Raw genomic sequence first — 12600 nt, 5'->3', positions numbered from 1 at the left:
GGAAGCGGCCGTGGCCTTAATTAAGGTACAGCCCCAGCATTTGCCTGGTGTGAAAATGGGAAACCACGGAAAACCATCTTCAGGGCTGCCGATAGTGGGATTCGAACCTACTATCTCCCGGATGGAAGCTCACAGCCGCGCGCCTCTACGCGCACGGCCAACTCGCCCGGTGAGATATATTCTTATCACGGACCTCTCCTTTGATATCTCCCCAAACCGACTCGGTGTGATTGAGATCTGGATGATATGTTTCATATGTTCACTCATTGTATAAACACTTTCACGTGCTTAGCCTCGCAGTGGTCTCCCAGATTTAGAAGAGGACCTAGAAGCCATGCTCGTCACTTCAGTAATTTCAACTTAGCCCGCACGGAACAACACGCGCCGCTTGAGAGACATTTTCACTTCAGCGCTAGCCTGGCGACTGGACCTGCTGTAGGAGTGGGGGGACGATAGCTCCCACCACTTCATGCGCAACCATTTCTCGCGCAGGACGCTTTCAACCAAAACGGACTATATTCTGAACATTTCATTAAACTGGCGTTCGTTACAATGACATTTTACTGTGCAAGTAATTCAGAATGGCTTTCGAAATGGAAGATTGACGCTAGACCCCATTTTCAGTATGAGGGAGTTAATGGAAAAACATTGGGAATATGGAAAAGATATGGTGATGACATTCCATGATTTAGAAAAGGCTTACTGTACCCAGAACACTGGTATGGAAAGTAATGCAACAGAAAGGATGTCGAAAACAAATGACAGAATATGTGCAAGTAGTGTACAAATTTTTTTGCAGCAGTGTCCATACACATGGGGGAGAATAGAAGGCTTTTTAAATGAAATGGGACTTTGACAAGGAAGTGTGCTGTCACCATTATTATTCATAATGGTTATGGATGAAATTGTGAAAGAGGCAAAGGTGAAATATGGAGCAGATTATATTTTGGTGTTTTGGGCAAACATAGAGGAAGTTTAAGGGCTACTCGACATGTTGAGTGAGAATATTGAAAGTTATGGAATAAAAGTCAGCGTGGAAAAGAATAAGACAACGGTGTTGACTAGAGGAGAGAGGGAAGGGGAAAACCTTGAAATTGTGGAGAGCTCCAAGTACTTGAGAAGCAAACTGATGCAGGATGCAGGACTGGACATGGAAATCAGTAAAAGGATTCAACGAGGTAATGCATTCTACCAGAGTGTACGAAGCCTGGTGTGGAGGAAGGAAGTACCCATGAAGTGTAAAGAGGTGATGTATAAGATGTACTACTGCCAAATACTGACATACGCAGCAGAGACCTGTACACTGATGAAAAGGAGAGGAGAGTGGAATCCTGGCTGATGAAATTACATTTTAAAGAAGTTTAATAGGAAAGACAAGAAAGGACAGAGTAAGAAGTGAGGACATCACGAAGGAAATCAGAGCAGAAAGGCTTTACTACAGATTGGAGAGGGATAAACTTAGATGGTTTGGACATAGAAGAGTGAAGGATGCTGAAACTGATAGAGACCCAGATAGGAAGGGGGACTCGGACTAAGGTAATAGATAATGATCGAGAATAGTGCAATTAAAAGAAACGTGGATTGGAACACAGTTACAGAGGAACAATGGTGGTTGGATAGAGGAAGTTGGAAAGCTGCCATAAACTTCCCATTGCTGCGGGAGTTGAGTAAGGAAAAATGGATGATGATTATTTTTCATTGGATGACCGATGGATCTTGTTCCTTTAGGGTAGTACCTGAGAATTTATGTGGGAAATCTTCCTGTAACCATTCTTCAAACACGATCTTTCACCTTTCTTGATAACCCTGTATATATTGTACTGCGGATTCAGTTTTGAGTACATTCAATACCGTTTCATTTCTTTTATGGTCCCACCTACTGTAGTATATCCTATTGTTCTTCTTATGCATTTGATCTCATTACTGGTAATTCTATTAGCATGAGTGTTCCTTATTGTCCATGCTTTATTTCCATAGCATAGGACTGGTCTTGCTTAGGTATGTATGTGTTTAAACTAAGGATGGTTTCATAACCTGATTTATAACTCCCAAAGTTTTTGTATATTTCCATGATTTGATTATTATTTCTTCTTAACATTTTTCTGCTTTGTCACAGGGCTGCTGATTTGCATGCCAGTCGCAACTTCTGTCGATCAAGGGCGTCATCAGGAAAGGTATTTGTGTGTTGTTTGTTACTTGTCTTCTTTCAGCCGATCAGGCCACCGCTTCTTAGGTTACCCACAGCTGATGTCCAGCTGGGTTGAGGCACGGTGCTGTCTTGGCAACTGATTGCTCAGCACTACACATGATATGGCTGTTCCAGTCACCCATATTTTTTCAGTTATAGGATCAGTTCCCATCATTGCTTAGACATTACTGTTCTTGATATGATCTAGTCTCATTGGACTGATTGGCCAGTGAAGCATACGTATCTCCATATCGTGCAGAGCTTGTTCATGTTTAACAGACGTTGGTCAGCATTTAGATCCATAGAGGGCATCTGGTTGTACATAGCTCATGTAAACTTTTGCCTTCAGGTGTATGGGTATCTTGCGATCAAAGAGGACTATGCTGACATGCCTACTTCAGCCAGTTCGTGCCGACACGAGTACGGGCATCAGGCAGTGCATCACCATCTGAAAAATTGGGGAGCCACATTATCTATACTGTTCAACTAATTTTTAGATCCTGGATACCCATATGGATCATCCCAGATGTCTGTGATCTGCACTCCATATATTCAGTTTTCATGGTGTTCAGCAATAGTCCACTTTTTCCTAACATTAAATCCCACTTCTGCACTTGTTCTTCAATACTACTACTACTACTAATACTCAATTGCTGAATGTGTATTCTTTATAATCCAGTGTTTTTTTCCCTGTGCTCAGATCTGTTCCAGAAGTTGTTTCGGCAGGACCTGCTCGTTGCCAGCTTGTTCCGCAACTTCTTGTTGGCTGAGAGAATCATGAGGTCCTACGACTGCACCCCTGTCTCATCTCCCAAGTTACCTCCCACATATCAGGTGGTTATTTTAAACATATCATTTTAAGTACTGAAGATGTAACACACGCACACGCATGCACACATGCACGCATACACACTCTCTCTCTCTCTCTCTCTCTCTCTCTCTCTCTCTCTCTCACACACACCTTTATTAAAGATTGTTATACCTTTCAGCATTCAGTCTGCAAGCTTCTATTTTTCAGTTAAGTGCAGATCATGTCCCATTTTGCCTTATGGCCTTACTTGTAATGACAGGTTGTGTCTGTTAAAAATTGGAACATGAACAGAGGTGAATGAGGTATGGATTGAAGATGAGAGATGAGAGTAATATGGCATTAGGGAATTTTTAATGCCAGACACAGTACACAAAGTTCAGTGGCATTGAGCTTGTAGTTAACAGGAATAGGACAGAGGTGCTAGTTCTGCCTAGCAGTGGTGCAATACATAGGTTGAAACTGGGGGGGAGGAGGGAGAATCAGCAAAAATAGTTGAAGATACAATCAGATGTATTCTGAGCATGGTAACATTAACTATAGTGTTATCACGAGCCCAAATTTCCATGCAAATGCATGTTATACTTCTCAAACTTTGCAAATATTCATTTTATGGATTAACAATTCCAAATAACCATTCTTTTTCCGCACATATTTGCATGTTTTGGCCTTTTTAGGAGAAAATTCATGCATAATGCTTATTTGGAAGATTGTGGATTTAATACGGTAGCAAATATTGGGACTTTAATATTGCATAACATGACATTTCTTTTGACTTTGACACATATATATTGTTAACTGGCATGATAGTGACTTTTCTAAATGTTAGTTTGCAGAATTTGGGGCAATTTTTCCACTTAATAGGCTACAGTATGTCTATTACTGAGATACAGAGAGAATGTATTCCTGGCATCTTATGTGACAACCAAAGTTAGTAGCCTTCACACGGTAGAGGGCCTATAATCCAGTTAACCAAACACTTTATCTGTTGCTTGTATAAACAATGACATAAGTCGAAAGGCCCTACGTCGATCTCTAATTCTTAGGAATAAGGTGTCCCAATTTTACAGTTATACATTACTCTAAATTGAGCCCTAAATAGTGCATTCCTCATGACGGTTCATTTTTTCATCTATGTTACACGAACATAAGAAAACTTGTATCGCACTTCTGTGGCGCCACTTTACTGAGATAGCAGGTTACAAACCGTGGTTTTGCATTGAACCCTCTTCCTTTGTTATCTTGGCATTTCCTACTTGTAACTTTCACACGTCTTTGTGATCGTAGCAGGCAGTTGTTACCAGTCATTGAGGACATTCAAATGAGTCTGTAATCCTCGCGTGGAAAAGTAGCTGTTGCAGCTAGAGATAGGTTGAACAAATTAATTTGTTCAAATCCTGATTTTGAATTCATCAAGCTTATAAAAGACTTATTGTGGTGAAAATGCAAAAGACGTACAATTTGACCTCACCTTGTCCCAAATGTCTTCATTTAAGTATGCATTTATCACTTCTAGTGGCGTAGAAAGATCATTTTCTGTGCTTGAAAATGTGCTGACTCATAAACGGATGAGCTTAAGTCAAGACAATTTGGAGAAATTACAGTAGTTTTTGTACAGTGCTTCAAAAGGAACTGAATTTTGATAGTGCATATTTTCCAGTTAATTGTGCATGTTTTGCCACGTGATAGTGCATGAATGTATGCATATTTTGAGATTTGACAGTGGATGGAAATCCGGGCTCCTGTTATCTTATTCTTTTTAGACTAGTATTTACATTTTGTCTCTTTTAAATAGTAAATCATTTTTCAGTTAACCTCAGTATAGTTCTACATGGGAGAGCTAACACCTCTATCTGATGGTAAAAGCTGCTTAAATTATAGCATTCCTTTAAAAAAAAATCGTAATAATAGAAAGGAACAAACAGTTGACAAATCAACTCTTATCTAGTGATACAGAAACATGAATAGGAACTCATAATAGGATGAACACAAGGACAGGTCAGCATCAGAAGAAATAGCTACAGAAAATGGAGACGGGACAAACATGAAAACAAAAAAAACGGCTATGACTTTCCACTCCTATTATACTGCTGTCTTCAAATAAATGGGCTCCCTCCTCATCAATTCCAGTTCTTCTACATCAGTTTCTTCTCAGCCTCTCACCAGCCAATGAGTGTTGAGGCTATACTGATGAAGCTAGGAAGCAGAAATGAGTCCGTGGGGGGGGGGCTGAAGAGAAATTGAGGCTGAGAGAACCTGATGGCAGTGTATGAAATTTTGGAAATAGCCCATGTATTGTGTTTTCATATTTATCCTTGCATCCTCTTTCTGTTGCTGACCTTTCATTGTATTTATTCTGTTATATGTTCCTATTCCTATTCTTGTCTTTCCATATATGACTTGATTTGTTACTTGTTCTTCCTATCCATTACATACAGGGTGTATCCATGATGTTGTTACAAACTTTCAGGGATGATGGAGGACAGCAAATGGATCAATTTGAGGAACCGTAGTCTGGAAACGTTCGAGTCAAAAGTTATTAATAATCCAAGTTGTTTGTCGTCCATCTGTTCTTAACAGATGCCTAAATACAGCAGTGTACACAATGGTGCTCAGAGATGTACTACCCACGTTCCTGGAACACATCCCACTTGCCCTTCATCAACGGATGTCGTTCCAACATGATGGAGCCCCACCTAACTTTGGACTGAGGGTTCGTGAACACCTGGATCAGACATTCCCTGCAAAGCAGATAGGAAGAGGAGGTCCTGTTTCCTGGCCTGCTCGTTCACCTGATCTTATCCCACTTGATTTCTTCTTGTGGGGCCACGTGAAAAGCCTTGTGTATGAGACACCTGTCGAGACTGAAGAGGATTTCTTGGCAAGATTTCTCGCTGCCTGTGACGTTGTTCAAACGACACTGGGAATATTCAAACGGGTATGACAGAACTTCGTGCAACAATGCCATGCCTGCAAGGGGGATGCCATTTCGAACATTTTGTTGTAAATGGAGCAGCTTGTGAAACTTGTGTAGGTAAGCGGACTTAAATGAGTATAATTTTGCTTAACTTTTGACTTGATCGTTTCCGGAATATGGTTCCTTATCTCAAATTGATCCATTTGTTGTCCTCTATCATCCCTGAAAGTTTGTAAAATCATCATGGATACACCTTGTATATTGACCTGTTGGGATCCTTTTTTCCTTCCGTGTTTTTCCTGTGTTCCTAGTCCTTTACCATGGGGACGATGACCTAGATGTTAAGCCCCTTTAAACAAGCAGCTTCATCATCATCATCATCAGTCCTTTACCTCCTGATTTCATATTTTCTTTTTTCCTGTCTTTAAATGGCTTTTTTCTTATCCTGTGTTTTCCTCATCAAGACAGAAGATCTGTGAAGATGGCTCCCCAGTGTGTATGTATTGATGCCCGCCTTCCTGATGAAGCTGGGAAACAGAAAGAAGCTTGCCTATGGATGAGAAGAAGTGTAGAAGAACTGAAGACAGCAGTGTATGAAGATAAGGAGATTGTCCTTGTCCTTTTTTTTTTTTTTTTTCTTATCTTTTTCTTGTCTCTTCTTTCTGTTGCTCCCTCTTCTGATGTTAAACTGTCAATGCGTTTATCCTATTCATGTTCCAGTCTTTCTATACCAGGTGGTTCACCCACCCTTTGTGATCTAGTTTCATGCATCCCACTGCTTTTACTACAATTCTGAACTGGGGTAATATAATGGGATGTATGGTTACGGGTTAGAAAACAGCAGTTTTAGCGAGACGGGCTGATGTATTTCAGAACTTGGCAGGTTGCATGAAAAAGGTCTCAAGGGGCTGGTGGGCCACCTGGTATATGACTCGATAACAGGAAATATGTTCGCCATTAAAATGATGCAGTCTGTTGAATGAATTAAGCAGTAGATGACGTTATCTACATCATTGTTGTGTTGTTGGCAAGTATTCTGTTATGTTACAAAATATGAATTAATGGATACATTTACAGCATCCCATGTGGCAAGCATGGGATCTAGCTCTTGACCTGTGCCTCGCTCAGTTACCTGCCATTCTGGATTCCGAAGATCAGTTTGTTCATTCCCCCTTCTTCGAGGAACAACTGACGGCTTTCCAGGTTTGGTTAGCATTGGGTTCAGAGCAGCGCAATCCTCCTGAGCAACTACCCATCGTCCTTCAGGTAGGTCTTCCTTTGTTATTAATTACAAGCTTCATATTTACACATTGTATTTACATTCTGTATATGTGTGTTGCATATAAGTAATTATGTTAGCCCTTAGCATTCAATAAATAAATTTCTCTGTATACTCTAAAAAAAAGAGTAATCCTCCAATCTTTTCCTTACTACCTCTGGTTGGGTTATTATCGTTCTTTTTTTTTTTTTTTAATTTCACCTGTTTTGTATAGATTCTTTCTTTTCTCTTCCTTCTTACAAATCCATATAGCATCCTTTTACTACTCTACACTCCTCCAACTCTCATGTAAATCTTTTCCAGCTTTTCTTCAATATTATTTTCTTGCACCTTCATTTCAGTTCAGTATACTTCCCTCTACTTTCTTCTGTTTTATTCCAATTTCATATTTGCCATTATTTCTTATTTTTTACTGCTTCCTTTACCCTTTATTCCACCATGCGATCTTTTTATCTGTTACTCTTTCAACTATTTTGCCTCAAACACTCTTTGCACAGCTTAAAAAGCCTTCTTGAACATGTTCCTATTCCTCTTCCACACTCACCTCAATTCTAGTTATTGGTGTTTTCAAATTACATTGGAATTATTATTTTACTTCCATATCTTTGAAATTCCATACTTTTATTTTCTTCTCTCATTCCATTAATTTTCGCTGTCCGGTTCCATGTCTAAATGGTTAATGTGCTGACCTTCGGTCACAGGGGTTCCGGGTTCAATTCCCGGCGGGGTCAAGAATTTTAACCATCATTGGTTAATTTTGCTGGCACGGGGGCTGGGTGTATTTGTTGTCTTCATCATCATTTCATCCTCATCACGACATGCAGGTCGCCTACGGAAGTCAAGTCAAAAGACTGCACCTGGCGAGCCGAACTTGTCCTTGGACATTCCCGGCACTAAAAGCCATACGCCATTTCATTAATTTTCACTACTTTTTTTCTACTTTCATTTTTGCTATCACTAGTCTTCATTAAAGACTAGATGGTTGTAGCATCTAACAACCATCTGCAATTTGTTCTTTCAATTACTGTCTTTGTCCCTCTATTTCCCCATCCTTATCTTGTATTCTTTCTACTTTTCTTCTTAGTTGCCCACACTTCATCCAGTTCTCACCCCCCTCCCTCCTCCCTTCTCTCTCTCTTCCTAAAGGTCCACTACTTCCATTCCTTTTCGGTCACATCCTACCCTTACTTTAAAGTGTCCCATTCACTTCTACATCCTTCATTTCTCTCTCCAGTGTCTCCAGGAATTTGTCCATATCTTGTTCTTTGCATCCAGTCTGAAGTGCATACATTTGGATGAAATCCTTACTCCATTCTCTGTCCTTATCTGTATCTTTATTATTCTAGCTGTTTATCTTCTTAAAATTATAATAGTCATAGAACAATAGCTTTGATTAGTCATATAATGATTCTGTTACATGCTGATATAAGAGCATGCCAACTCTGGCTTTTCCATTGTGAAATATTTGATTGTAGCTGGGAATGAACTTGTTATCATAAGCACAACCACTTGGGACCAGTGCTGGCATGTTTAATGATTAAATTCATGGTGTTCGAATATAAATAGTTGAAGTTTCTTACAATAGCTTAGAGTAGAAGGGGAAATATCTTCTACACAAGGTTGTTTGGGATTTATCCAAACAATTTTGTGATAACCACTGCCATTTGTCAGAGTGAGCTAGAGTAATAATGCAGCTAAATAGTACTGTAACCGTCCAGGCTTCTCCAGCCATACTTTTACGCGATATCACTCGATATCAAGATTATTCGCCATCTGCAATTATTTATATGACATATTTATTTTAACTTCATTTGTAAATAAGGCTTTTGGAATCATATTGTATATATTAGAACATCATTTATTATTTAAATTATTATATTATGTAGGATAGGAATTCATTATGTATTGTAAATATGGTCAGTGTTGAGACAGAGTTGTTGTCATTTCATCTCATACTTGTGTACACGGAAAAGTTATTCTTGAAGCGGGGAAGTTGCATGACTTACGGGGTTTACTCATGAGCAAGAGGCACTACACAGCTACCCGCGTGCAAGGCTAGCATGCCAGCAGACTACATCATCGCCATGCTTACTGGACTTGTCAAGAAAGAGGAGAGGGAGATGATAATGCGATCTTCGAATCAGATGCTTCATTATATTGTGATTTGGTATCAAGCTGTTATCAAGAGTGGGGAGAGCCCGGTGATATATTATCTAGCGCGGAGCAACCCTCAACTCACATCACTACCAGAACTTCAACTACTTTATTGATTTTTGAGACAGTGAGTGCTCGCTTCGAGACATAGTTATTTTCATACAGTGCGTTGTTGCTAGGACACAGTACTTAGCTGCTGTGATGCTGTTGGATCTGCGTGAGACGAAACAAGCTTACAGCTTGTGAGATATTCAGTAATTATTCTGGACGAAGAACTACGTTTAGTTCAAGTCCATGGCATTTGGTACAAGTCTGTATTGTATCAGTAGTATAGCTAAGTTGGATTGAGTTTTTCTGTTAACATGGAAAAATTCATGTCTCTGAATTTTCTCCTTCAACGATCAACGGTGATCAATTTTCACAAGTACAGGGCCGATGTCTAATTTAAAGACTAGGCAATTAGGGAGTGCTAGTCCAGATAGCCCAAATCACATCACAGAAGGAAGGAAGGATGTCCATGGAGCCAATTCTATGACGAGAAGAGGGGAACGAGTAACCACGGAAAATAGATGACCTCAACGGAAGCTGCAATTGGTGAGCTTCAATTAGATAAAGCAAGCAACAGTTAATTTCAGTAACATAAATTCTTAAATCCCTCCACGCTTAAAGGAACTTTTCCGATTCATCTCATTTTTTTGTATAATAAATTCATTTGTATTTTATATTGCGTTAATTTTCTTTCTTACATGATACTTAATGGTTAATTATTTAAAATCCTACCACTGTGATTTAAATATAAGTCTCTATGCTAGTAAATATAAATTTTGCTTTACAGTTTTGTTTAAAACTGTACCGCTGGCGCCCAAAGATTACATAGAGAAATGGGAAACCATGGAATGTTAATTGATTCTATTTGCGTGGCTATTTGCGGGCAAACCGCATATAGTTATATTTATATTCATTTGTCCCCAGGTATTAACTCTCCTCTCCTCTAATAAGGAAGCTTAGGAGAGCGAACAGTTACAGTACTTCAGCACATATTTACAATATGTTTCTCTCTGTCTGTTGGTAAATGAACTCTTCAGTGTTGTGCAGATGTTTCTGTTACAGGCACACTTCCTTTGTTAATGACCGGCAAGCCTTTGGTAATTGCAAGTGACAGTGTTAGTGAAGTAGCAGAACATGCTTCTTCTCACCGTGCCAGTTTGTCTAATTTTCCAATAACAGTATGCAGCATAAAACTGATATTTGTGTGTTTCCTCCATGTTGAGTGAGGGTTGCAATATTTCAGGGTCATTGAGGAGCTTATAGCAGTGTTCCCAACATCAACAATATTAAAATCAGCAACAAAAACAAAAACAGCTACTGCTGCTGCTTATTTTCCATTGTGTTCATTTAGATTTCTGGTTAATAACCACATGATGACACAAGGGTATAGGAAAAGTGGCAACAATGCATTCTTCAGAACTTAGTAGGCAGCATGGACCTGGTTTGTTTGGTGTGCTGCTCATTAATTAAGATAGTGCACGAGTAAGAAGTAGGGAGAATTGTCTGAAGTATGCTGTATGTTCTGTTTATGTCAGTTTGTAATTATATTCTTGATGTATGTAGGTGTTGCTGAGTCAGGTGCATCGTCTGCGAGCTCTGGAGCTCCTTGGGCGTTTTCTGGATCTTGGCCCCTGGGCTGTAAATCTTGCACTATCTGTGGGAATCTTTCCATATGTGTTAAAACTGCTTCAGAGTTCAGCCAGAGAACTGAGACCTCTGCTGGTCTTCATATGGGCTAAGATACTTGCTGTAGATAGTGTAAGTACCTAACTTACTGCATACATTATATAATATTTAAATTTCACTTATACTGTAGTCTTTCCTGTTTTGACTTTTCACTATCTCTCGGTTAGTAGCAATTTTGTCCACCACATATCACTTCACAGAACTTGCCGGAATAGTTACAACATGATTCTTTCTGGAAGTGCCATATCTTCAGTGGATGTTGGCGGTTAATCTAGTTCAGGCCTCCCTGTTAACAGCTGCTCTAAATAACCAGGAAATGTGTCGTCGCCCAGGGCCTCTTCTTTCTTTTACTGTTTCTTGAAGTATGAGTTGTTGGAGGTGATTTCTTGTCTGTCTTCCTTTCTTTGATGGTCTTTGTTATTTCTAATTGTTTACACATGCGCTGCATTGCCACATCGTTCATTACGTGATGCAACCAAGATATTCCAAGCATACAACAACACCAGAGCTCAGAGGCATTTAATTGTTTAATTATTACAGCCGACTACTCCGGTGCTACGTTTTCAGCATTCTGTTGTACGGCGTTGAGGCATGGACACTAACTGAGACCATGTGCAAGAGATTGCAAGCATTTGAAATGTGGACGTACCGAAGGATGCTTAAGATACCTTGGACAGCTAAAATGACCAATATAGACGTTTTGCACCGTATGAACAAAGAACCAGAAATTCTCACTACCATCAAGAGAAGGAAACTAGAATACTTTGGTCATATGATGCGGAACTCTAAATACCACCTTCTGCAAGTAATACTCCAAGGGAAAATTAATGGAAAACGTGGTCCGGGGAGAAGTAGGACATCATGGCTCGGCAACTTGAGCCAGTGGTTTGGGGTGACAAAGCTTACTCTGTTCAGAACAGCTATGAACAAACAACAGATCATGCTACTGATCGCCAACGTTCTGCGAGGACATGGCACATGAAGAAGAAGAAGTTAGTGTCCAAGCCTCCGTACTGTAATTCAAAGTGGAGAAGACATAACATTTATGGACTCGGGTTCTAAGATGAAGGTTCAAGTTCAGATGACATGATACTTTCTTCATCCGATGGAATGCCGCCAATGCTTTCTCATTTCGGATTTTTATTTCTTGATATTACTCTCATCTCTCATTTAGTGAACAATCTTCCTCTTTACTCTTAGTAGTTGTTTCCCACTGACATAGATCATATTATATTTGTCATAGCTCTTTCTTACAACTATCATTTTTGTTTTCAGTGTGTTAAGTTCCATTCCATATCTTTCACTGGCACTAAATACTTGACCAACTATTCTTTACACATAATAAATCTCATGATGTTTCCATATTGACTTACAAATCGTATGCTTCTAAAAGAAGAATTTACTTGGTCCACCTTTCAATACAGGATTAGGAAAGACGCATTACATTGTGTACATAATGAAAAATTCTTTTCTATGATTACACCAGTACATGTTTCAATGCCTATTGTGTCATCCTCAAC

At 39.5% G+C, this 12600-nt stretch overlaps 1 protein-coding gene across 2 annotated transcripts in view; it reads left to right on the top strand.

The window, feature by feature from the left end:
* Nucleotides 1-12600, top strand: part of raptor (regulatory associated protein of MTOR complex 1) — a 312753-nt gene that overhangs the window by 111206 nt on the left and 188947 nt on the right. For both annotated transcript variants that reach the window (XM_067150353.2, XM_067150352.2), the window contains exons 8-10: nt 2889-3022; nt 6991-7179; nt 10958-11152. In XM_067150353.2, the coding sequence (XP_067006454.1) occupies nt 2889-3022; nt 6991-7179; nt 10958-11152 (518 nt within the window). The remainder of the gene's footprint in view (nt 1-2888; nt 3023-6990; nt 7180-10957; nt 11153-12600) is intronic.

The sequence above is a fragment of the Anabrus simplex genome, chromosome 6 (genome assembly GCF_040414725.1).
Source record: "Anabrus simplex isolate iqAnaSimp1 chromosome 6, ASM4041472v1, whole genome shotgun sequence".
In the NCBI taxonomy this organism is placed as follows: domain Eukaryota; kingdom Metazoa; phylum Arthropoda; class Insecta; order Orthoptera; family Tettigoniidae; genus Anabrus; species Anabrus simplex.
The sequence above is the reverse complement of the archived record's forward strand: the minus strand, read 5'-3'. Positions and strand labels throughout refer to the sequence as shown.